The sequence below is a fragment of the Rosa rugosa genome, chromosome 4 (assembly GCF_958449725.1).
Source record: "Rosa rugosa chromosome 4, drRosRugo1.1, whole genome shotgun sequence".
Taxonomy (NCBI): Eukaryota; Viridiplantae; Streptophyta; class Magnoliopsida; order Rosales; family Rosaceae; genus Rosa; species Rosa rugosa.
Window position 1 is genome coordinate 52,897,438 of NC_084823.1, and position 24,961 is coordinate 52,922,398.

Genomic DNA, 24,961 nt, shown 5'->3' on the forward strand with positions numbered 1-24,961 from the left:
TGGATGATGCTACTTTGCTTGATGAAAAAATACCAGAAATGAGGGCTTCGCTGGAAACTGCAACACCTGTTATGGGACTTGATATTAAGATTACAACCTGCAATTCTACTACTTCTGCTTCAAAGCTGCTACTTTGTTCAACTATGATCGCTCCGAACGTCGTACTAAACTCGATGCTCTTTTTGCTGATTAAAGTATTTGCTTTTTGGGTACGGAATTAAGGAAAAAAAGAAATTTTGTCCTGATGGTTTGCGTCGTCAAATGAGGAATGAAGGAGTGGAACTGGGCCATTTTGCGGCTAGGATACTGAAGAAACCCAACCTGGAGACGGCGAAACTAACCGAGTTGGCAACTGAATTGAAGTTGGTAATGGTATTGATGTCAAGCCGCTAAGTGGATCCTGTCCGGAGTGGGATGCTCGAGTTTTCTCAGAGGAAGGGATCACGCATGCAATTCATGATGTTTATACTTCCTACCTCATTGAGAAGAAGCTCTTGGGCATGCTCTAAATTCAGCATAGGGTTTCTACATGTCGAATCAACCTTATGTACTAGAGCACTACTCTATTTGAAATAAAGAGAAGACTTTCCCTGAGTAGAAAATAAGTTTGTTGTTTGAAGGCTAAAAGAAATAATGATTTTCACTTGTTCAGGCAGTTTCATGTTCTTCTTGTGTCGCAAGTTAAAAAGGGGAGGCACAGTAATGAACTAATGATAAAAACAATTACGGATGTTGCAAGACAAGAACTAAAATCACACCATGCGATGCTATACGGTAAGCTGTCACAAGTTGAAAAAGGGATATATATGTAAAAAGAATGAGTATATGACATCTATTTCACAATGATAACTCACAACTTACAATCATGTCAGAAATAGATAATTACGTAGTTGAAATTCTTGGTGCTAACTGAACTCAAGGTTAGTGTATTGATATATATTGTGCTTTGATCGATGAAAAGCTATCAGAAATAAGGGGTTAAGTGGAATATACAAGGCCTGTTATGGGACTAACAACTGGTACCACTACTAGTGCTTCAATGTTGCTCCTTTGTGCTCAAGGTCCGGGCGTTGCTTGATCATTCCCAAGCTTCATACTCTGTTCAATTATTATCACTCCAAAACTGTGATGCTAAACTCTCACAGCTTCTTATTAGCTGATTGAAGTTTTTGTATTTCCGATTTGCATTATCGATCTGATGATGAATCAAGGAGTATAATTGGGCTACTTTTGCGGCCATGATTTCTTCAGTATCTGGAGACAGCCAAACTACCTGAATCGGCAGCTGAAGTTGTTATGTTGAACTGAAGGTTTTGTAACTTGTGCGGTTGTGCCTATACGTTTTGCTTTGCTTTGCTATTAAAATAAATAAAAAATAAAAAAAACATAACCCTCGACAGCAGGGTTCGAACCTGCGCGGGCGAAGCCCAACAGATTTCAAGTCTGTCTCCTTAACCACTCGGACATATCGACTGATTACAATGCAGATTGATAATTGTTTTTATTTTGGATTTCCCAACAATAGTACTGTTTATACATGCAGTTTTCTGTAAATGAAACTAATTTCTAAGGATAACTAACATACATGAACTTCATAGCAAGTCAGCTACTTAAAGAGTAACATAAGCCACTACATAAAGAGCAAAAGCTAAGAGTAATGAAACCATAGTCGTTTTTGTAGGAATTCTCCCTTTGTCACTCCTACTGATGATGGCTTCATAAATTGGTATACAATTCACAACGCCAAAACCAGCTATAAACATCTGCAAGAACATCCCCTCCAAGCCATTGCTGCCTTTGAAAGCCTCTACATGTCCCCAAGCAAACGCAGCCAAGTTGACAATGGCAGCCGATGTTAGAGGCACAAACATGGGTGATGCCACTCCAAACTCAAAGATCCCTTGGTCATATCTTTTGCTTTGGTCTTCATCAAGGACTTTGCTAGTCACATTGAACCCATGGGTGGAAATGCCCAAGGACATGAGAAGGTACTCTATGGATCCAAACAAGAAGGATGAGAGTGCCCTAACCATCCACATTCTTTGGTCATTCCACCACTTTGGGAATGTTCCTCCTTCTACCACAAAGTCTAGGCAGTTTTTGATATAGGATCCAATGAAAAGGAAGACGTACAAGAGAAACCATGGCTCCGAGACCTGCAACAGAAACTTCAATGTTACCAAAAGGAAGTATGCACACATTATTTGCTCAAAAGATAAATTTTGTGCTACAAAAGACAACATTAATTATTTTCTCGTCATCTGATTTGAACATGTTATGTTGTTAGATTGTCGATTTGAACCATAAATTATTTAAATTTTCATTTAGATATACAATCCAAGTTGATAACATCACAATACACAATACGACGTTAAAATATATGAAGAACATTACCCTGAGAAAGAAACGGATCAAAGATGGATGTATGTATGTTACCTTGGGAAAGATGTTGATTCCATTGAGGAGAGCTAGCTGGGGGAGGAAGGCATAAACCGTGATTGGAATTGACCAAAAGGGCCAAAATGCATAGTGAGCATATGAAAGGCCCATCAAAAGGCCCATGGACCGAATGCCAAACGTAATTGGACTATATTTAGAGAAAGCAACCTCAAGGAGGCCTATGGTCCATCGCTTGGTTTGATTGAGCACATCAACAAGGTTGATCGGGGCATCTCCATAAAATGCTGCCCTAGCAGGATTGCAGAATACAGATTTCCATCCTTCACATTGCAAACGATAACCAGTGAAGTAGTCCTCCACCAGAGAGCCGTATCTTACACCAATCTACACATTTTGAGAAAGTTTAACTTAAACATTATTCTTTGGCTTGAGTGAGGTTGCGTGTTTTTCGTATGTGACAATGTTGAATACCTGAGTAAACAAATTAAATCATAGTATGTATGCATTCAGGACAAATAAGAACGTCTCACCAAACTTTGTTTTACCTTCCATCCCCAATCCGTGTTATTCTCATAATTGCAAGCCGCAACAGAATGTGCCAACTCCAAGACCTCAGTAGACTGAATGGGCTTGTCCACCACATTATCTGGTGCTAATTCAGGAATTTCAGGTGATAACAACTGTGACGGACCTCCGAAGAAAACTCGCCTATTGAAAAAGCATCCTGTTCCCACATAATTTGGCCCCGAAACCCCATCCATTCCCTCAGGATTAATCACAAACAAACACTTGTGTTCACATCCATATATGTCATTCTTGTTGATTCCGCGAAATCGCTGCGGAAACTGCACATATCCTAATTTGGATCGAAGTTTAGGATCCGATAAGTAGCATAGCACACGAGAAGGCGTTTGTGGGTCATTGGAGTACATGTCACAGTCTTGGGTTAAGACTATTGGCGCATTGGTCATGACAGCTGAAACTCGAATCTTGGTAGCAGCAGTACGTTTACAAAAAAAGAAAAAGATAAATCAATTCATTATTTATTTAGTCGAACAATTAATAGAGTAAATGAGGAAAAAGAAAATACAACTTACAAGGACATTAAGGGCACCAGCTTTAAAGTTATGTTCTGATTTTCTGCTTTTTTCTCTAGAGACATAGATTAAGTTTGGCATAACATTATCTGTGATATCTCTGTCTTTGCTACTGTCCTCCAAAACCTGCTCATACCCAAGTGTTTAACATGTTATGAGGTTTGATATGTTATGTTATAAGATAACACTCTTAACTAAGAGTCGATGAACTAAATATAGAGATAATACACTCTTAATTTTTAAGCTAAAAATCTACCTGAATGACTGTAGGATGATCTGGCCGGGTAAATCCATCGGTCCATTTGCTAAAAGCCTGAGTTTCCCATTCACCGGTTACGTATTCACTGTCTACTTTGCCTCTCTCGATTACATTGTCCACCCTCACTTTCATGCCTTGGTACATAATCTGTAACAAAGATTTAGATCGGAAAATATGATAGTGCTATAAGAATGAAATGTAATTATGCACATGCCGTTGGTTTTTTATGTAATTTTGTACGAGGATGGCAACGAAAAAGATTGACAGAGTACACTAGCTGTTGTGTGTTTATTTGTCCTTCGATAAGACTAACCTGAATACATGCGATTCATTATATTATATGACTAATTTGACCAAACTAAACTAGCTGTGTCCTTAGCTATAAAATGTCTCCATCATATCGTTCCTTATCTTCTTGGATAGGTAAATGGGTGGGGTGGACCTGGTGTTTTCTTCAGGTTTCAATTTTTTTTTTTTTTTTTTTTTTTAATGATAAGGTTTCAAATCTTTTTCAATTTCAGCACTTAATACTGTTAGGTAAAGCGGCGAAGAGGCGTGATGTGAAGTTATCGAACTAAATTCATTTCTTTATTAATTTATTTTTAAATTTGGATGTCATTCGGTCATTGTTTAAAGTGAGTTTATTATAAAGTTATGTGAAATTCGTGTAATTCTCATCATTTATATAAATCTAATTATTTAAAAGAAAATCACATCACCTGATACAGTTTAAAAATTATTTTATTTTAAAATTTTTGTTAACATCGTCGTAGTTCTGTCCGTCAAAAAAAACATTATAATTCTTTCACGAATTGAGATCTGAGGAATAAAAAATAAAAAATAAAAAATAAAAAAATTCTCTGATCTTGTCTTCTTTCGTTCTCTGTCTGTCTCTCCCTATCATGATCAGATTAGGTTTTTTTTTTTTTTTAAGCAGTAATTATGTCCATATGACTTAATATGGTGCATGCATGGTAATTAATTAAAAAAACAAAGCTGGTGTAAAGCTTTGTTACCTTAATTTCCTCAGCCTCAGAAAACCTAGAGGAATCCATTTGGAAAAAAGCTTCTGGACACCTTTCCACAATGTTGTTCTCCCTGCAGAAAGGTAACCAGTGCCTTGCAAACTTTGCAGCCTCCATGAACGCAAACAGAGTTAGAGCCGATCCTCCGTCGTCGGAAACATACACTGACACCTTCTCCGTCGGATAATCATAACCCATCACCGACAACGCCGTGTTGACGACGTTCATCGGAGGCTCCTTGTAGGGATCCGCAGTGCATATGAACACATCAAGTGCCGGGAAGTCGGCTTTTCGAAGAACTCTTTTGAGGTTTTCGGGGTATTCTTTGCGGTAGATGGGCTTCATTCGGAAAGCTTGCGTGGTGATGTTCAAGAAAGCGAGGATGGAGTCGGAGATGAGGAGGGTGAGGGTGATGAAGAAGGAGGTTAGAGTTGCGGAGTGGAGGAGGGAGAGTGTGTGGTGATAGAGCAAGGCTAGGATGGCGCAGCAGTAAATTAGAACGAAGAGGCGGTTGATGGGAGTGCGAAGAGAGTGTTTGTGGGTGTGAAGAGGAAGGCCGTCGGTGGTGGTGGTCGACATGGTGCTGGCGCAAGTAGTACTGCTGCAGCCTCCTTTAGCTAGCTTCCAGCAGAGTAGTATATTCTGGAGTGCCGACTAATCAACCATATGACGGGAAATGGCATATATGAGGTCGAGGATGTATTTGCATTATATACACAATTACAAAGAGAGACTAATATATTAACTCATGTTTATTTGTAGGTGATAAGGCACAAGATAACTTTATTTTTTAATCAATCGTAGAGATGCTTATGATTAAAAACAGAGATCATTACCTTTACGGCTTTACCCTACTCACGTTCCTTTTTACGGCTACAACATTTTGTTAATGGGTATTCGTTTTAAAAAGTGATTTTAAAGGGGTGTATTGTATTTGGATTTTTATGGTATCTTTAAGATTCTCATGGAATTCAGAAGTTTAAGGACTTCTGATATTTAATTAGAATTGCTAAAAAAATCTCTAAAAGTATGAGTGTATTCAATTTAGATTTTTAGAAGCAAATTTTAAATCCGTCAAATTCCAGTAATGACTTATATTGACATTTTATGAGTCCACATAAGTTTAGGTGTATTAAAAAAAATGATTAAATTCAATTTGCCCCCTCCAACTTTAGGACAAACATCAGTTTGGTCCTTGATCTTTTTTTTTTTAATCATGATGGTCCTTACACTTCTATTTTCTATCACGCGAGTCCAAATTTCAAATTTAACTCTAAACATAACATCAGATGCTGAGCTGTACCCAACATTAGGGCCCACTTTTCAGCTTTGTCCCCTCATTTTTAGTGAAATATCCAAACTACCCATGTTACCCTACTGGCCTACTCTCTCTCTCTCTCTTTCTCTCTCTCTCGTTTCAAGTGAAAAACCGAAACTATCTGACTACGCTCTGAATTTTGATCCTCTCCTCACAAGCTCTCACTACCCACCGTACCACCTCAACCAAACTCCACACCCTCTCAAAACCGCCCCCTCCCCAACTGCACATCATCTCCATTTTCCTCTCCCAAAATCAAAATTGCAAACAGAATCCAATCCAAATAAAACCCAGATGAGCCCAGCTTCAAATCACTAATATCTAAAAGCAAAATCCAGCACCGAAAACCAGAAATTCACAGCATAAAGAAAAAAACCAAAAATTCACACCAGAAAAAAAAAACTGCAATTTCTGCATTTGCGAATGTGATTGATATTTGATTCTGGTTATAGAAGGAAGTCAGGAAGCAGATCCAAGCCAAGAAGGAGGCTGATGCTTGAAAGAGTAGCCCAACAGCACAGGCTAATTACCACCCATGTAATACTAGTCCGTGTTCATAATTTCTTATAGATACAACTCTGTTTTCTCTCTTCATTCACCGGTCATTACTCAGTAAAAGACTCAACATGTGAATGGGTTCTACGTTTAAATTCTTGCAGCTTGATAACATAAATCATTTCTTGCTAATTTAGACTCATTTCTTGTCAAGATCACTCAATGTAGCAACACTCCGACAAAATTTTATGTCAACAGTTAACATAGACTAATACCTAAAGATGAAGAATCAATGGACATACAAGCTGGTCGACTCAAACTACGCTCAAGTGGTTTTTTACCGCGTTTTTATTACATAACTTTACCTTTTTTTAACCCATAAACTTCTATGACAATAATAAAATGCAGCTATACATGTTTTTGTTCATCTTTTTTTTTTTCCTAATATTTTTTCTATCACCAAACGAAACACATAAACAATATATTAAAAAAAAGCCGCTTCAAATTCAATTCTACAACCCAGTATGCTTATATATATAGAAGTTGAAATCATGAAGTTAAATAAAGTTAGAATAAGTTAGGGGTAAGTAATTCATGTATCTGATAAAAAAGTAATTGATCTCTTATGAATAAGAATGGTTTCTTCCCTCTTCTCCATAGTATGTCTGTTTTTAAAGTTTGGTATATATACAAACTATAAATTAACTCAGAAAGTTTCCATATTAAACTGCTGTTTTTAGACTTCTATTACATGTTTACATTGATGAAGTGATGAATCATAAAAAGTTTATCCAATTCTACGAGAGTTCATACAAGTTTATCTTTCATTTTCACAAATCCATAAAAATTTATCTTTTAGAATCTATGAAAATCTAAAGATTTTATAAAATCTGCCTACTTCAATTCCATAGAATTTTAAAAATTCATGAATTCATGAATTCTTTTATTTTTTTATATTTTTATTAAAACATTTCTTCTTTACCAACAAAAAAGAAAAAGCAATCCAATGTAAAACAGGTTTCTAAGGATATGCTTATGCTAGTAGACAAGGGCCCGAGTAGTAAGTCTGGGGAGCCGGTGGAGTTGGAGTTTCCTCAGTCTACGGGGAGTGGAGTTATTATGCAGGCTGCACCTTTGTTTGCAGGCTTGAATCTCTCTGCTTTCCTAGAGAATTGGACGTCCCAAAAAACTACGGGATCGGTGAAAATGGGGTGTGAACTACCTCTAGCTGTGGTTCAGAAGTCGAAATTGGACGGTGGAGGTGTTACTATGGATCTGGAATCAACTTGGAGACCAGATTTGGTGATAACGTAAAGCTGTGGAAGTTTTGGATTGTGTAGGCAAGAGGTATGGCTCAAACTCAGAACCTCTGCTTCAGGTTGATGATGGCGTGCAGCTTGTGTTACAACACAAAAATGGGCAGCTTATTGTCTCGCCAAGGAAGAAGAAATTGGGTAGGCCTAAGGGAAGTCAGAATAAGCCTAAATGTGCAAGAGTTCTTGAGAATGACGTACAGGGACGAAAATCAAAGAAGTGGAGGCTTCGTGACACTGACTGTGTGGTTCAAGCTTCGGTGGAAAAGGCATGTGAGAACTCTGTTTTGGAGGAATAGCATGCAAACGATGTTTCTGTTGGGGATGTAAGTGCTGCATCCTCAGATTGCAATGTTTAATTTCTTTTGGGTCGTTTGGTTGTCACTCTTAGTTTATTTTTGCTTCTGAGCTTCTAGGTCTTGTTAGAATAAAGACGCTTATTTGTCCTTAAAATATGGGTGTACCTGGAAGTGCGAGGCTCTGTCTTAGTATAGGTAATTTGTATGTCCTAAAGGACGACTCTTTATGTCGGTCCTTATAGAGTGTGTCGTTTCTGGTACTGCTTGCTGAATTATAAATCTATCTGACCTCCTTTGATTCAAAAAAAATGTGAAAATTTTTAATAAAATTAAGATTACATAATAGAAAAAAAAAAAGGGAAATGATATAAAAGGTTATATTAGAGTGTGAAATGATAAAAAGATCACCTAGTTTCTCACTTGATAAAATGGTCTATTATAAATTGTTAATAATATTAATTTAGTCCTTATGAATAATGAGGTAATGTTAAGAAAGGTTAGTTTTCCATTTTTTTGATACCGATTCTACCCTTAAAGCTTTTTTTTTTTTTTTTTTTTTTTTTTTTGAGAGAGCCCTTAAAGCCTGATACACGTTTATAACTTTATATTGAAGAATCACATAGCTCAAATCTTCTTCGTTTTGATCAGAAATCTCAAATAGAGCTCCGATTAGAAATCCAAAAGATAGAAGACGATTATCTGATCAAAACCTAAAACCTTGGTTCGATTTTGATCGGAACTATTTTTTACCCCAACTCTCTCTGTCTCTCTCTCTCTCCAATGGCATGCTTCTTCTTCTTCTCTGTTTCTCTGCCCTCGCTTCGCATCCAGAGCAAGACGATGTTGTTTGGATTTGAAATCGATTTCGAACTTGGAAAATGTTGAAAATGGAGCACGCGGTCGTTCCCCTAAGGAGGTGCTGGAGCACGTGTTCTCGTTCCTGCAGTCGGACGGCGACCGAAGCTCGACCTCGCTGGTGTGCAAGTGGGGGTAGATTATCGAGCGGTGATCTGAAAATTCAGAGCTTTGATTTTTGCATTATCGGTAATTTGTGAGTGCTTCTTATCCTTTCTTCAATCGCATCGAAAATTTTTGTTTTCGTTTTTACTATTCTCGTTGTTGCTTCGTGTTTTGTATGATTATTGGTAACTTCTCTGTGAAAGAGGAAAATGAAGCAACATGTTTGATCTGGAAGAATTTGTCTAGATGATTTAGCGTCATGCGATTTTCTTTGGTTTGAGTAGTTTTGAATCATGAACACTTCGATGAAGCAATCCGATGAAGAATATGGCCGGAGGTTGTAGGAATTTCAGGCCAAATTAATTAATTAGGCATAGATTTTTGTGCAGATAAGGTGTTTGATGAGATGCTTGTGAGAAAAAGTAGTGACCGCGATTGTAGATTGACTCTGTTTTTCAGTTTCTGATTGTGTTTGTTTTGGTTTGGTGAAGGTTAGTTACCTTCAGTATGATAATACTATGCTGGAGAACAAGCAAAAAGAGCTGAAGGGATACATAGCTTACTTCAGTCTGTGGAAACTTCCGTGAATGCTTATGAGGTTTGTGTTTGTGTTTGGGTGCCGATTATTAATGCCTGTCAGTTTATGTATGTAGTTCAGGAACTTAATGTGTGAAGTGTATGTAAACCCTAGGCTATTGTAGACATAATGTAGGAGCCATATACTTTTGGAAGGAATAAAGTTCAAACAAATGCTCAATGGCCATGAATGTGGGAGCCAATCACAAAGTTGTTCATCATGAAGATGGCAAAAAGATAACCAGGTTTGGATATGATATTATACGTTGAGATCTCTCTTTTGCATTCCTAACAAACCCAGTCTTTCACATTTATTTGTAATGCTTCTAACTGATGCGCTATTTTAAAAGAAGGAATGACTTGGAGAGTATGACCATAGTTCAATGTGATGCTTTACTGGTTTTCTGAAACCTGTGGTTTGTGTTTTTGTACACTGTCTTCTAATTGTTGAGTTATTTAAGCAACTTGAAGCCTCCTATATGAATTTCAAAACTTGGTCTGCAGATGGGCATGAAGGAAGATAACAATGAAGTCACTTTGAAGACGAGGATTTTATCTCTTGAGCTTCTGCAGGTTATATTAAAGATTATTTGTGATTTTAAGTGCATGCTTTTATGGATAGATGCTTACATACAAAGTAGCTAATACTGTTAAATAACTTGAAAGTTTTATTTAAAAGTAATTTCTTGAACTTATTAAGTATGAGCTTCCTCTTTCTAAGACTATGGATGCAGAAAGGAAGATATGTATAATCCATGAAGAGACTTCCTATTCATTGACTTATATAAGGAGCTTTCCTTTCACTTATTTTCAGTGTTTTTTGAATAATATGATTTATTACTTGGTCTTTCAGGGTTTGTTGGAAGGAGTTGGTCATCCATTTACTAGGAACTTCCATTTTATTGATTCACTGAAAGCATACCTATCAATCTATCATATGCTTTGTTGCTAGCTTCAATTTCGCCGTCCCCTATCATATTACAGGTTTACATATATTCTTTATCGGATTTAGGTAGAATATTCTATGAGATTTTTGCCTCTGATCATTAGTTTCCTTCCTGCAGTATGCAACTAGAATTTTGTTGCGGTTAAGAGAAAGTCTCAAGGTGAGTCTATGATCTATACAAATAGTTACAAAAATTACCTTGACATACTATGTTCTTTACGCCAACAATTTTTATTCAAGGTGAAATATGCATCTTCTTTCCTTTGATAGTTCTCCGGTCCCTGGATGGCTTGGATTTACCCATGAACCAAAAAAATGAGTGTCCTTAGGTATTGCCTTTTCTGGTTATCACATTGCTAGTATCTTGAACATGTCACTCTCAGTTTTCACATGGCTAATGTGATCACTATGATTTTGAATTTCTTTTTCTGGTCGTCTAATGAGGTGCGGGATTGCAGGATGGTTGAAAAGGTTTGCAAGGATCATCAGATGCTTGTTGACATATTTGTGAACTATGACTGCGATCTTGAGGCACTAAACTTGTTTGAGTGGATGGTATAATTTACCTACTATTTCCCAATGATGTTCTTCATACTTTCCAAATATGGTATTCTTGTACATCTAATACTGCAAGGTATTCTGACTCTTCATTTGGTTACAACTCTATCCAGAATATCTCAAGGGATGCAAAATGCAGATCCAATATGGCTGTTGCGTCCCAGACTACTTCAATAAAGGGTTCGTCTCTTCTGGTAAGTTTAACGATTTACTCCTTCTCAGTATTGGCTAGTTCATCATATGCTTTCTTGTTGCTATATATTCATTGATGGTAGCACAGGTTGCTGGATGACCTCTTTTTCCTTGACCTTGCCAGTGTCTTGTGAATGTGCTTAAATCACTCGTAGATTGGGAAAAGTCATGTGGAGAATCAGATAGAATAAAAACATTCAGTCTTTGGAAGGAGATGCTTCAACTAAAGAGTGTTGATGTGAAAAGCAGGCAAGATGCAACCATTAACTTTGAGAAGGCAAAAGCTCATAAGTCTACAGTGGAATCTGCCATATTTGAGGTGGAATAAAGTGATGTTGTATTACTAATACTTTTGTATCTCAAGTGCATTTTTATAAATGGAATAAAGAGAGAAAACACCATAATTTTGTTGGTGGTTATATACTTTTTTGTTTGACGTACAATGAATGTAATGCAGTTGTTAGAACATATGTCTTACAGTATTTGTCCAACTTTATGTGAGAAATTCTTAGAAGAGGCTCATAGTCTGATGGTTAGACAATACAACAAGTTATTAGTCTGATGACTAATAACTTCACTGGCCAGTGAATTGGTCAGTGACATGTGTATAACAGTGACATGGTAAGTGACGCATTTCACATAACTAATGTGACATAGATATAACAGTGACATGGTAAGTGACAGTGATTTTGAGAGTTACATGATTACTGACATGGTCAGTAACTTGGCCAGTGGCATGACCAGTAACTTGGTCAGGAATTGACAGTTACATGGTCAGTGACGTATATAACAATGACATGGTAAGTGACATGGTCAGTAACTTGACCAATGACATAGCCATTGACATGGCCAGTAACCTGACCAAGAATTAACAGCGACATGGTCAATGACTTTGCCCGTGACTTGAGGTTAACAATGACTTTGCCAAGGGTTTACAGTGACATAGTAAGTGACATGCAACTTTGCAAATGACTTGAGGTTAACAGTGACTTGACCATGTAACTGATCATGTAACTGACTATGTAACTGATCATGTAACTGATCATGTAACTGACCATGTAACTGATCATGTAACTTTCCATATAACTTACCATGTATGTAACTGATCATGTAACTTTCCATGTAACTGAACATGTAACTGACCATGTCACTTACAATGTATGTAACTGACCAAGTAGTTGAACATGTAACTGATCATGTCACTGACTTTGTCATTGACATGGGCAGTGACTTCGCCGGTGACTTGAGCTTAACAGTGACTTAGACAACGATTGACAGTGACATGGCCAATGACATAGCCAATGACTTGGGCAGTGACCTCACTAACAGTGACTTGGTAAGTGACAGTGATTTTGAGAGTTACATGATTACTGACATGGTCAGTGACATGACCAGTAACTTGGTCAGGAATTGACAGTGACATGGTCAGTGACGTGTATAACAATGACATGGTAAGTGACATGTCAGTGACTTTGTCAGTAACTTGACCAATGACATAGCCATTGACATGACCAGTAACTTGACCAAGAATTAACAGCGACATGGTCAATGACTTTGCCCGTGACTTAAGGTTAACAATGACTTTGCCAAGAGTTTACAGTGACATGCAACTTGGCCAGTGACTTTATCAGTGACTTGGCCAGGGATTGCCATTCACATAATTAGTGACATGTTCATGACTATGACATGGCCAGTGACATAACTTGGCCAATGACTTGAGATTAACAGTGACTTGACCATGTAACTGACCATGTAACTTACCATGTATGTAACTGATCATGTAACTGACAATGTCACTTACAATGTATGTAATTGACCAAGTAATTGAAATGTAACTGATCATGTCACTGACTTTGTCATTGGTTCAATTCTTGCTCCTCACCCAGATTCCTCTCGAGGAGATTTCTACTCACCTAGATTCACCTCGAGAGGATTATTCCTCACCCATATTAGTTTTGAGGTGATTTCTCCTCACACCCATAGTAGCCTTGAGAGGATTTCTTCTCACACATATTCGTCTTTAGGGAATTACTTTACTCCTTACCCAAATTTTCTTTAAGACGATATCTCCTCATCCATATTAGCTTTGAGAGGATTTATTCTCACACATATTAGCCTTTAGGGAATTACTTTACTCTTCACCCAAATTTTCTTTAAGGGGATATCTCCTCACCCAGATTTCCCTTGAGAAGATTACTCCTCACCCATATTAGCCTTGAGAGGATTTCTTCTCACACAAATTAGCCTTTAGGGAATTATTTTACTCCTCACCCAAATTTTCCTTGAGGGGATATCTCATCATTTAGATTTTCCTTAAGGAGATTACTCCTCACTCATATTGGTCTTGAGGGGATATCTCCTCATCAAGATTTCCCTTGAGGAGATTACTATGAATAAATGCAACATGACTTGGCTAGTAACTTGGTTAGTGACAAGTGTATAACAGTGACATGGTCAATGATGCAATGTGACTTGGCCAGTGACTTGTATTGCAGTGAAATGCAATGTGACCTGACCAGTGACATGAATATAACAATAACTTGGCAAGTGATATGCAATTGCCAATGACATGTTTAGTGACTTGTCTACTAACTTGTGATCAAACTTGGACATGGTCAGTGACATTGACTTGTTGAATTCAAAAGATGCCAAAAATTAGAATGTGCTGTAAAACATCTATAAAAGTAATGTTTTATTAAGGAAAACTAAACATAACAGTGACATCATAAAAAGATACAAAAAGCTAATTTATTTAATAAACTGGAGTTTACAAATTCACCAATGACTTGCATCCTAAGCCCTAGGCAAATTTCTAAAACTCTAAATCTGCAGAGATCCAATTGTGCCTATGTTCCACAAATATCTTGATTATATGAGCTTTATATTGCAAAATATCATTGTTGAGTTTCTTCTGAATCCCCTCATCTTTTGAAAGTTTCTCCATGTAGTTCACCTCTGTCTTGAAAAAATCAAGTGCCGGTTGTGATATTTCAAGCCCTTCCTTTCGAACAATGGACACATACCTAGAAGTGTTGTAGAAGAAGAACAATTTAGAGCTTGAGCAACAGACTTTTACAGTAGTTCAAATGCAAGCAAGCATCCTAACTTTGCTAAAAGGAAATGCAGCTACAGTACCGTTGAGGATTGAAATTGTCAACTCCAAGGTCCTCATCCCGTAGAAGAATGTGACTATATTGATCAACTATATCAGGATGTAAGAAACGCTTTGCGAACCACCTAGGCATCAAGAAAGCTATCACTAAGAAACGCATCTAAAATAAGCCAACTTCTAATACAAATGAAATGAATGAAGGCATAAAGATAAGTCCTGTGTACCATTTTGTTTGATTGACTGCAGACACATAAATGACAAGATCATTCCATTGAAATTGCATCCACTCCTCAACGTTACCATCATAATGAAAAAGCATCACAACAAAACCACTTGACAAAAACTGCATTACGGTGTATAAGATCAAACACAAAGCCAATTCAATAGAATATTAATGCAATATAATCTATTAAATATCACATTCCAACTATGAAAAAGGCATGAAACATCAAATAACATAATTATAAAAATTTCAAATCAGCAACAGTAGTTCATTAGTCAAGAACCTGGAAACTTTGAAACGTTCTTTATGAGTTTTCATGCCAAAGCCAATGAGTCTAGAAGAAAAAAAAACTTAGAAATGGATCGAGTTTGGATTAATATTTTGAAGAGATTGAGAGAGTCGGAGCCTTTACTAAATTTGGGAGATTGGAGGGATTGGAATCGAAGAGCCAATGGATCTGCATGAGGCATTTTTTGTGAGAGAGGAGTTGGTTTCTTTATCTTCATATTACTTAAATATCTTCTAGCCTAGATGATCCTACTTGGTGATCAATAGCTAATGCAAGTCCAAAAGGCACACATTGAAAAAGCTTTTGGAACAATATTCTTATAGATAGAAAAAGGCAACAAACCAATCGTTCACACGGTTTGAAAGAACCACATACATATTTTAACATTTTTGAATTCAAGCTTCAAACTCGGATTCATAGAAAAAGGCAACAAACCAATCAACTTCAAATTCCAAGCATATTTAATGAAGTTCATAGAATTCAATCTCGGATTCAAAACAAAACAGATATTCAACTCCAAAATGATCAAATTCAAAGCTCGATTATAAGGAGAGATTCAACTTCGATTTCATTTAGAGAAATCGAGCAAGTAAGAATCGAAAATCAAAATCGCTTAAGCTATACGAGATTGAAATTTACCAATCGACAAGGCCGACTTGATCTTCGTAAAGCGAAAGAGTGAGATTTGTGAGAAATATCACATAAACAATAACAATCAAGCAAGGATAGTGCCGAAGGGGCTTTCATCAAATTTCAACAATCAAAGCACCACAAATAGTCAAATTCATTGCTAAATTACCATCAAAATTGAGAGAGCCAAAATCAGAAAGAGCCTTACATGTGCTTCGAGCATGGTTGCGAATCGAACCGATGGACGATCGGCTGGATTATCACCTCAGCAAAGTACCAGATTCGACACAATCAGCAAAATGGTCTCCGGCGAGTACTTGCGAGCGGAGGTATGATCTTGTGGAAGAGAGAGACATTCCTCTGTGGCAAGTTGAGCCTGGACTCGTCGTGGCCCCAGTGGTGACAATGCAGAGGTCGGAGACGTACTGGACGCCATTGGAGAGAGAAAGAGAGCGATTTTGGTTCAGATAAGGGCTCAGATGGGCTTGGATAACCAGAGGGGATAGAGAGAGAGCTGACAGTAGAGGGGATAGAGAGAGAGCTGACAGTGGCAGTTTTTGTAATTAAATTTAACTCTAGTGGTAGGTTGTAAAGAGCTGACCTTAATTATCATAGGGATATTTATGTATTCTGAATTATAATAAGACACTTTAAAATGACCTATTTTATCATTAGCCCAAAAAAAAAATAGTTGTAATATGCAAGCAAGAACCTTCCTTTCGAGTCGCTTCCTTAGATAGAAGTAGGGTGAAGTCCTAACTCCTAAAAGGGCCTATGATGAACTCACATTATCATATTTATTTTGTAAGCAAATTTATCGAGTACTAGAAATTTTCGATCAACTACAATCTCCATAGATATTGGTCAATGCTGAACTGCTGAAGTACCAATTGACTGTCAAGAAATTCGGCATATAAATTAATTATCACATGGAGACTGCAGACTGTAGATGCCTTAGTGATGAATCCAAGAAGTAAAGAAACCCCATTGATGTATATCCCTAGCTGTCTGCGGAATTCAATTCAATATGAGAATGAAAACAAAGTTTCGTGCATTGACAATGGTAAACCTCCAAATCGATCTGTTTCGGCATCACCGCATTACTTTCGGATATGTTTCTAGAAATTGGCATTGCCAATCACCGTATTGATCAAGGACTGAAAAATCAAAAATATGCCCGAAATATTTAATTGACATACCAAGAGAATATTATGAGAAACTTTCGAAATATCGCGAAAAACTTCTGAAATTTTCGATTTTTTTGCGAAATTCTCGATATTATGTGATTATGTCTCTTGGCCCAACCACCCAACTCGAAATTTCCTGACTTTTGCCCTAATTTGAAAAATTTGGATAAAAAGCAAACGATTATTTGAACTTTAGTTGCCCAAGGTATATCAAAACTCCTCAACCATCCCTGCTGAGATGTTATTTGGTTAATATGCATACATTTTTATATATATACCCTCTCCATATATTTTATCATCTTTCCATTAATTTGATATAAAAAATTTATTGATATCAATACTTTCTCCCAATATTTCCATTGAAATATCTATTTTTCGGATGGTTGAAATTTTCTCGATAATCAATATTTTGGTCCTTGGTGTTGAACTGTTGATAACTTCAATTTGGCCACCACATATTGGGAGTACGACATGTCACTACTTATAGTCAAGCACATGATTGATAGTCAAGCACGCGATCGATTTGTTTATACCAGCAAGCAAACAAAAACAGCTCCATCACTCAGAATTTTTGGGATTTCATTACATGATTGAAGAAAATGTTTTAGCCCAAAACAAGACAAACAATCTACTTCTTCCACGGTTGGACTTATTTCATGCGAATGTTTGAGTCTCCGGACAGAATGGAAGCTCTAACCTTAGATCAATAGAAGTTAAAATTTCAAAGTTCTTGGGTGTCACATTGAAGAGTAGGGTTGAAACACATTTGGAATCTCATATATGATATGAAACTTGAAAGTCTCTAAAATGTTTCAATCAATGGAAACGCTCACCTCAAGTAGGGGTCTGAAATATCAAAACCTCATTCTAAGATATGTACATAATGTTTTACCTAACGTTCTTACATTTAAGAGGTTCAAACTTCACCACTTAATTTCTTTATATAATTATTAAATTCAGAGATGACATAGCTTCACATCATACTTCAGACTTCTCTGTATGCATATGATGTGAAGCTACGTGAGAGTTGATCGAGCTGTGTCAGATCCACCACAGGACCAAATGAGTGAGATATTTGTGATCCTAATCTCCTATAGTCCCGGTCAGTGTGTGCAGCAGTGCACGTGTCTCGGACTAGTTGCTGGCCACTTGCCACTGTGGCCCTGCAGCCCGGCCTCAATAATTTGTAGAGTACAGACTGTGAACTGTGCATGCATGATAGCAACTTGAGGGGATCAATGTTGTTGTTTTCATGGGCCGCACAACAGTGGAATAAGCTAGCAATTAAACAAGAACTAATTACAGTTAAATCAAGCATGTAGTAACAATTTGTACACGTTACGTTCTAAAACTTTCATATTCAAGCTGGCAGCACCTGTCGAATTTCCAAATTTATATGGAAAACGGATGTGAAAAGGAAAGTAGAAACATCTCAGCATATTTCTTTCAATCTTATTTATTTCTTTGCCTCGTTGTCTCATCATGCGTCATTTTTCATGATCAAAATTGTTGTCAAAAATTCAAAAGACGCCCCAATGAGAACCTTTAAGATGAGGATTTAGTGAGGACTTCCATATCAATAGTTGTAAGACTTACTTTTTGATCACATTTTGCCAAATCAACTGTTAGATGTTTATTAGGTTTTCACTTCTGAAAATTTACTTCCAAATTAGTAATCGTTAAGGTACCGAACTAGATCAAATCAATCACAATTGTAAATGCCTTAACGATTTTCAATTTAATTGAAAATTTATAGAAATTATCTACTCATGAATATCTAAACATCTAACGGTCAATTTGTCCAAATGTGATCGAAAAATAGGTCTCACAACCGTTGATTAGAAAATTCTCATTTTATATGTCCTCATTAGAGCCTCACTTGCTTAAAGACGCTATGCAAAAATGAGGGGAATTAAACCATTTATCTTATAATTATTTGATAACCAATTCTTAGACATCTTCCATGGATGAACTTCAAATGTACTCTAGAAAATGAACTTATGAGAAGAGTAAATTCTATCAAAACGTACAAGTAGGGCAGATGGGAGACTGCAGAGCTCTTTGAATTGAACACAGAGCATGAAAGGTCTCTATTTATGATCCTGACCTTATATATATACAAGGAAAGACAGGCTTTCTTTCCTTTTCCTTTGGGAAGTGATGGACAGGCTTGTGGTCCACGGGTTCCCGGCCACATCATACTTCGGGCAATGCTTGCTGAGAAAGTAATGGCTCAACCCATGGAACGCTCCCATGGATTCGTCATCCATGAGGTATGTCTCAAGCTTGTGAGCTTAAGCACTTGTTATAGGACCGAGTTTAGGAGTGTGGACTTGGGCCTCTGGCCGTTTGGTTTATGCTATTGGTATATAAAAGTCCATTATCTAGCCTAGGAATGCAAACCTCATATGATCAAATCATTCAAATGCAATGATTTTTACAGGGCACCACCAAACACAAGCAACATGAGCAAAAGCTTTCATGGGAAAAAACAAATAGCACTGATTATTATAAATCATTCTTAAAACTAATACAGGAACAGAAGATAATACATACTGCCACTCACTAAAGACCAAGATTACACTGCCAAAGTACCAAATATTTACAAGAACATGGAACAAAAGAGTCCAACTTCACCCCCAACCCAACTGCCACCCACCACAAACAGCTTTAAATATTCACAGATTCTGATCCTACCCGCTATCCAACAGATGATGTGTTACATCTTCAGTTTCCCAGTCAAATGTCTTCTACTTAGCCCTAAATAAGCGAGCTACTAATTAGCCGGTGTCCACTTCTTCCAACTTCAAACTTCTTTTGCCCAAAATTAAGAGTCTCCTCCGAAAACAAACTAACAAAGAGCATGCCCCAAAAAGAAAACAAACAAAAGAGATGAAGAACAAGAACAACCTGATGTTAATCCGAACTTGTTACTGTCCCTTCAACTTCTAGTGAAGACATACTTAGACGTTTTCTCCCTGCACTAATTTTCTTCACGTCCTGACTTGAACATATAAAGATTCTTCTCACCATGTTACAGAATTCCCTGCAAAGAAAAAGACACAAAAGGATCATTAAATGTAACCAAAGGGACAGATACTAAAAATTTCCAAACACAAGCCACTTCTGATATTTTGTGGGATTTGTGATAAAGAATACTTACAACCACGGGTCGTCACCGGCAAGCATCATATCTCCTTCATCATCAGTGAACACAATTTCCCACTTGTTACGTGGGCCGATCTGTCCCTTGATATCAAACATCTCCTCCAGTTCAACTATAAGTTGATCATACCCTTCCAGCATTGTCAAGTCCACTGCTCGACCAACAGCTATTCCCTGCATTTGAACCTGTTGGCATGCCATAAATAGAAATTTGTTAAAGAAACCACATATAGGTAATGAAAATTCAAAAAAGACCAAAAGCATATTACTGTGAGCACCTTGACGCGACTCCTAGTGGATGCAGAGCTACTCTGCTTGCTCAGTGTCTCTTTCGGTGATACTTGAAACTGAGCTTTGCTTTCTTTAGAAGCCTTCGAAAGGTCAGATTTCTGGTCAGACTCGGCTTCCACTGAGATACTAACTTGTCCTTCAGTGGCTCCAGTAGATGCTATAATTGGTTGTGGGGGTGGCTTCGCCACTGAATGGGAGCTGTTAAGATGACTGCTAAAATCTACACCGAAAATTAGGCAACTAGCACCTGTCTCAGTTTTCTTCCTCTTTTCAACATGGTCCAGCATCAAGTCATTTTTAGGCTTTGATGAAGTTGGAGTTGAATATCCAGAGAAAAGTGGCCAAGCAGGACCACTTTTACTATCCTCCACCGTAGGTGAAGATAGCCAGCCCCCATCAGTCTTAGTCCTCGAGATACAACTGCTAATGCTGATAATGTCTGCCTGCTGATGATTCAAAGAAACATGATTTTCACTTCTCTGGCCTTCAGCAGCACCACTCAATTGTGTCACATCATGCCACGTTATTGAACTCGCGGTATCTACAATCCAAACAAAAAGAAGTCATACATCGAAACTTTTATAATTCCTACGCAGAGAGAGGCCGGGTGGGTGGGGGGGGGGGAGAGCAGAAGGAAAAAATTCCTACCAGGAGCTGGGATTTCAGGGAGTAGCCGAGGCCTTTTGTTCTTCAAAACAGTGGATTGAGAAAGGCTCGCAGGTATGGAAGCCACATAAGGTTCTATCTCCCAGGGCGAGACCCTGTCAGGTCTGGGAATGGATGCAGACTCATCCCATTGAACCTGGGATGAAGTTGATGTCAGAATTCTAATTTCAAACAAAGTATAGAAGGGGAAGGGAGGAAGCAGAATGGACTAGTGATTATTGTATAAGTTGTAATAATTTTATGTTATTCTTTTAGGTATTCTGTTCGTTTTTGGGTTAGGTATCTTACGGTCTCTAATATTAAGGTTAGCAGGGGTATTAAATTAGTCCATTCTGCAGCAGGGACAAAAGAACAAGATTACAACAAGGGTAAGTAACTAGGTAGAAGAGTTTACTTTCAGGGATCGCCATTCTGAATCTGCCCAATGAAGAGATATATCCTCAAGACCAATTATAGTGCCTGAAAACCTGAAAAATTAAACGGTACATAACAAAAATGCATTAGAAAGCTCATCATTAAAGAAAAACCCAAAATAAAAAATACAGAAGTCCTGTATTGTCCTACCTTCTCTCTGGAGCGTCCTCCCCCTCAAACCTCATCTTGAATCTCATTCCAACCGAGAACTTATTGTTAACAGCCTCCAAATACTTATTCAAACTAATAATGAACTGACTCGTCCTGTATATTTTAGAAGGAGTCATGAAACAATATGACCAATCCTGTCAGGATAATATAAATTTTAACAGAGAGAATAATTTCAAGGTCATCAGAGATTCAATAATATGTCATACCTTGGCTTATAATACACTACAAAGAGTGTTTGGGTTGCAACAGCGTGTGATGCAGTAGCAAGCACCCCTACATGCATGCTTTGACTTGAAATCACAGATGATGGCATGCTGCTCTGTTGACGAGCAAGACGCCTAATTCCAACACGTAAGTCCCCGTTTTCGCCTCTGAGAAACCAATTTTTGCATATATTAATAATCGTTCCATTGAAAATAATGAATATTAATGTACCATGTAGAATAAGAGACAAGTACAGAATTCCAGCCTAAGTGGTGTTAGGTGTGGTTGACAACTGCTGAAAAAAAAGAAAAAAAAACAGATAGGAACAAAAAGGTATACCTGAGAAATACAAAGGAATCCCCGGCACTTAACCTCTTAGAAGTAACAAAAGTACTCCATCCTGTTGTAAGCAAGTGTCTCCGTGGTGAACCTGTTCAGTTAATCACAGACCAAGGAACGGTGAGTGAGAAATCACATGGTTATTGGTCCAATACATATTTTTACATACAAACACAATCTCTTCCCATTTGTACAATCATAGATTAGGGACATCTGGAAGAGTGCAAAGCAAATGAAGTAGGTCACCTCTGAAAATGTGCTTGAATCGCCACTCATAACCATGAAGATCTTTGGCAACCAATTCCTGAGTTGGGGTTGCTTGAGTCTTGTCCTGAAAAGGAAGACATGACAGGTGATATAAGGATACAGACATAATGAGACACAAAAATCTTTCACAACAAAAAGGTATAAACTGGAATGAAAAAATACCAGTGGAGGAAGGCATTCAGTAGCATGTTTGCGTAGAACAGAAAACCCACCGTGGGTACTCGTATCGGATGCAGTAAGAACCTTGCAGAATGGGTAAACCTTTGGTCTTTCAGGTTCAGAAGGACACTCATCAGGACTAGTAGGTTTGGTGGTTTGCTACACATACAAATACTATAACTATCAGAAACACTCGACGACAAAATTTTGCATCAAATACTGAAGCTGTTACAATAATAAGCTAGAAGCTGAATCAGTTCTTACATTTGCTTCAGGAATTAAAGTAATTTGCGCATAAACCTCATCTGTTTCTTGTTCAGCCTAAAAATTCCAGAAGAAAAGAAAACGGTAAGTTTCTGGCAAAAGTACACACTACAGGTCTCACAAATTATTGCCAACTCCATTGCATTGAGCCTTCCAAGAACAGGAAATCATATTTTCACAACTACAAAGACCCCCCTTCACAACTACAAATTATTGCCAACTCCATTGAGCCTTCCAAGAACAGGAAATCATATTTTCACAACTACAAAGACCCCCCTCAAAACAAAACAAAACAAGCTGATCTGACTTTCAATTTTTCAGGAATCAGAGTTGAAAAGTTTTACCAGAACAACCCATCAGTGACCAAGAATCTTTTCTCAAAACAAAGGTAATCGGATTGGAAAGACTAAATACCAGTAGCTGAACGTGCATGACGCGACAGAGAATCTTCGAGGGAAGATTAAACCTCGGAATCCCCTGATTCACTTCCGGATTTGTTGTTGTTGATGCCTCTAACTACACATGAACAAACCCAAATATACCAAAACACTTGTCAATTTCAGCCACCCAAAAATAAAAACACTCCTATGAACAGAAATGAATCTTTTTTACAAGTAAACAAAAAGAAGAAGAAGAAGAAGACACTCACTTGCTCCATGTGCCCTTGTGGAAAGTAGTAGACTCTCTCCTTATGGCGAGGGACTTCAACGAGTGGGCCCGCACAGGCCTTCCATAGCTCCGGATACAGAACATCTCCTCCTGCAAACACCAAAACAACAAAAACCCAGAAATCAGAAAAACAAATCATCACCAAATTCGAACGGAACAACAGAATGAGCTAAAATCAAACCTTCCGGCTGCGAATACGACCCTGCTTGATTCGTCATCAAGTAAACTTGTCGAAAACAAAGCTACAAAAAGTTATTCTCCAAGCTTTGAGCCTCTCTCTCAAATCTCAAACTTAACGGACCCAGCAAATTTAGCTCAATGTATACATGTAATAACTAAGCATGATTAACACCACCAGTAATGGCTCTTTAATAAGCCGTTAATCCGCCTTAAATCACTAAACCAGCTCGCTTTTTCGACTCCACCACTTCACACACACTCTCCTCGTGTAACCATCGGGATCCAAAAAACCGTTACCAATTTGCTCCCACCGCAAAACCGTTACAAAACCGCTCGCAAAACCGCCTCTCTCAATCTTGGGAATCCAGGGGAAAACGCCGTTACAGAGAATCCCAAACCGCTTTGCGCGCGTCTTATAATACGCGACTTTGCGTTTGATTTAACCGTGGTTGGGATTTAACCCCGGGGGTGGGGTTAAGCGCGTGACGGGGGAAACGCGTCGCCGTTTAGAGTGGGGAACGGCGCCCTCGGGATGCGTGTGGTTGGAGGTGACGGACTGTAGACCGTTTCCGTTTGTCGCCGTCACTTTCGTTGTCTGCTTCGAAGCAGGCAACAGGGTTGGCTCGAGTTAACCCGGCAGAATTTTGGGTTTTTTTTTAAAATTTCTTTCTTTAATTTTTGGGATTTCGCGGAGGTTAGAATGGTTTTGTCTGATAATTACGTTTGCATATAATCTGCCCACTTGGTATGGGGCCACCTCAACACGTGGGTTATCGTGTGATCTTGATTGGGTTTTTTTTTTTTTTTTTTTTTTTAACAAATGATCTGTGTGTGCGGTTCAGTGACATACGTTCATGCATTTTAGGATAGAGTCGTATTTTTTTGCGTTTTCATGACCGGGTGTTCTCGAGTCACCTGGGGTTGAACAACCATGTGTATTGTGTTGCTTCTATGGAATCGTTTTCTTTTAGTTTTGCTCCTACCTAAGAAATTAAGATAAGAGACATTTTCGCTCGAGTACTGCTCTAGTTAATGGATATTGTCTTTTATTTGATAAAGCTCACTAGCAGGTGCTAGCGCATTTAGAAATTTGGCTTTGCGTGATCAATGAAACTCTACATCTAACTTTTTTTTCTATTTCTACTTTCTTTCTTTTTTTCCAGGATGAACTATGAGCGGTTAGGTGGTTTTTGTTGATAACGTTAGTAAAGTAATCTCATTTCTGGATTAGCTGGACTTATCAGATCAAAACCCTAAAGGAGAACGCGCCTAGGAAAAAAGAAAAAACCCGAC

At 37.9% G+C, this 24,961-nt stretch overlaps 4 protein-coding genes and 1 non-coding gene across 6 annotated transcripts; 1 reads left to right on the forward strand and 4 right to left on the reverse strand.

Annotated features, from left to right (window-relative positions):
- Positions 1-1,391: 1,391 nt before the first annotated feature.
- TRNAS-UGA (transfer RNA serine (anticodon UGA)) lies at positions 1,392-1,473 on the reverse strand. The gene has a single exon. It is a non-coding gene; the product is annotated as a tRNA-Ser (tRNA).
- A 15-nt stretch (positions 1,474-1,488) lies between these two features.
- LOC133707012 (cellulose synthase-like protein G3) lies at positions 1,489-5,502 on the reverse strand. The gene is made up of 6 exons (XM_062132558.1): positions 4,773-5,502; positions 3,754-3,903; positions 3,498-3,623; positions 2,946-3,389; positions 2,437-2,784; positions 1,489-2,156 (listed from the first exon to the last, which is right to left on the reverse strand). Exons 1-6 carry the CDS (start codon positions 5,358-5,360, stop codon positions 1,611-1,613), a joined length of 2,202 nt encoding a protein of 733 aa, XP_061988542.1. The 5' UTR covers positions 5,361-5,502; the 3' UTR covers positions 1,489-1,610.
- Positions 5,503-8,864: 3,362 nt separating this feature from the next.
- Positions 8,865-11,908, forward strand: LOC133741792 (brefeldin A-inhibited guanine nucleotide-exchange protein 5-like). Of its 2 annotated transcripts, XR_009862145.1 has the most exons (10): positions 8,865-9,257; positions 9,658-9,764; positions 9,858-9,987; positions 10,247-10,315; positions 10,596-10,726; positions 10,807-10,848; positions 10,959-11,017; positions 11,147-11,243; positions 11,360-11,440; positions 11,563-11,908. XR_009862145.1 is itself a non-coding variant. In XM_062169512.1 (6 exons), exons 3-6 carry the CDS (start codon positions 11,004-11,006, stop codon positions 11,764-11,766), a joined length of 396 nt encoding a protein of 131 aa, XP_062025496.1. In that variant the 5' UTR covers positions 10,338-10,726; positions 10,807-10,848; positions 10,959-11,003; the 3' UTR covers positions 11,767-11,908. The 2 variants fall into 2 exon arrangements, 1 of the variants encoding a protein (XP_062025496.1); XM_062169512.1 differs by lacking the exons at positions 8,865-9,257; positions 9,658-9,764; positions 9,858-9,987; positions 10,247-10,315 and having other exon boundaries at positions 10,338-10,726.
- A 2,290-nt stretch (positions 11,909-14,198) lies between these two features.
- Positions 14,199-16,160, reverse strand: LOC133742509 (uncharacterized). Its single transcript, XM_062170196.1, has 4 exons — positions 15,901-16,160; positions 14,775-14,893; positions 14,574-14,675; positions 14,199-14,461 (listed from the first exon to the last, which is right to left on the reverse strand). The coding sequence occupies exons 1-4, from the start codon at positions 15,913-15,915 to the stop codon at positions 14,251-14,253; spliced, it is 447 nt and encodes a 148-aa protein (XP_062026180.1). The 5' UTR covers positions 15,916-16,160; the 3' UTR covers positions 14,199-14,250.
- A 3,196-nt stretch (positions 16,161-19,356) lies between these two features.
- LOC133743144 (auxin response factor 9-like) lies at positions 19,357-24,072 on the reverse strand. Its single transcript, XM_062170963.1, has 14 exons — positions 23,670-24,072; positions 23,469-23,578; positions 23,234-23,335; positions 22,820-22,876; positions 22,559-22,714; positions 22,376-22,460; positions 22,130-22,220; positions 21,793-21,957; positions 21,566-21,679; positions 21,396-21,468; positions 20,984-21,137; positions 20,323-20,876; positions 20,043-20,230; positions 19,357-19,925 (listed from the first exon to the last, which is right to left on the reverse strand). The coding sequence occupies exons 1-14, from the start codon at positions 23,704-23,706 to the stop codon at positions 19,796-19,798; spliced, it is 2,016 nt and encodes a 671-aa protein (XP_062026947.1). The 5' UTR covers positions 23,707-24,072; the 3' UTR covers positions 19,357-19,795.
- Between the last annotated feature and the right edge of the window lie 889 nt (positions 24,073-24,961).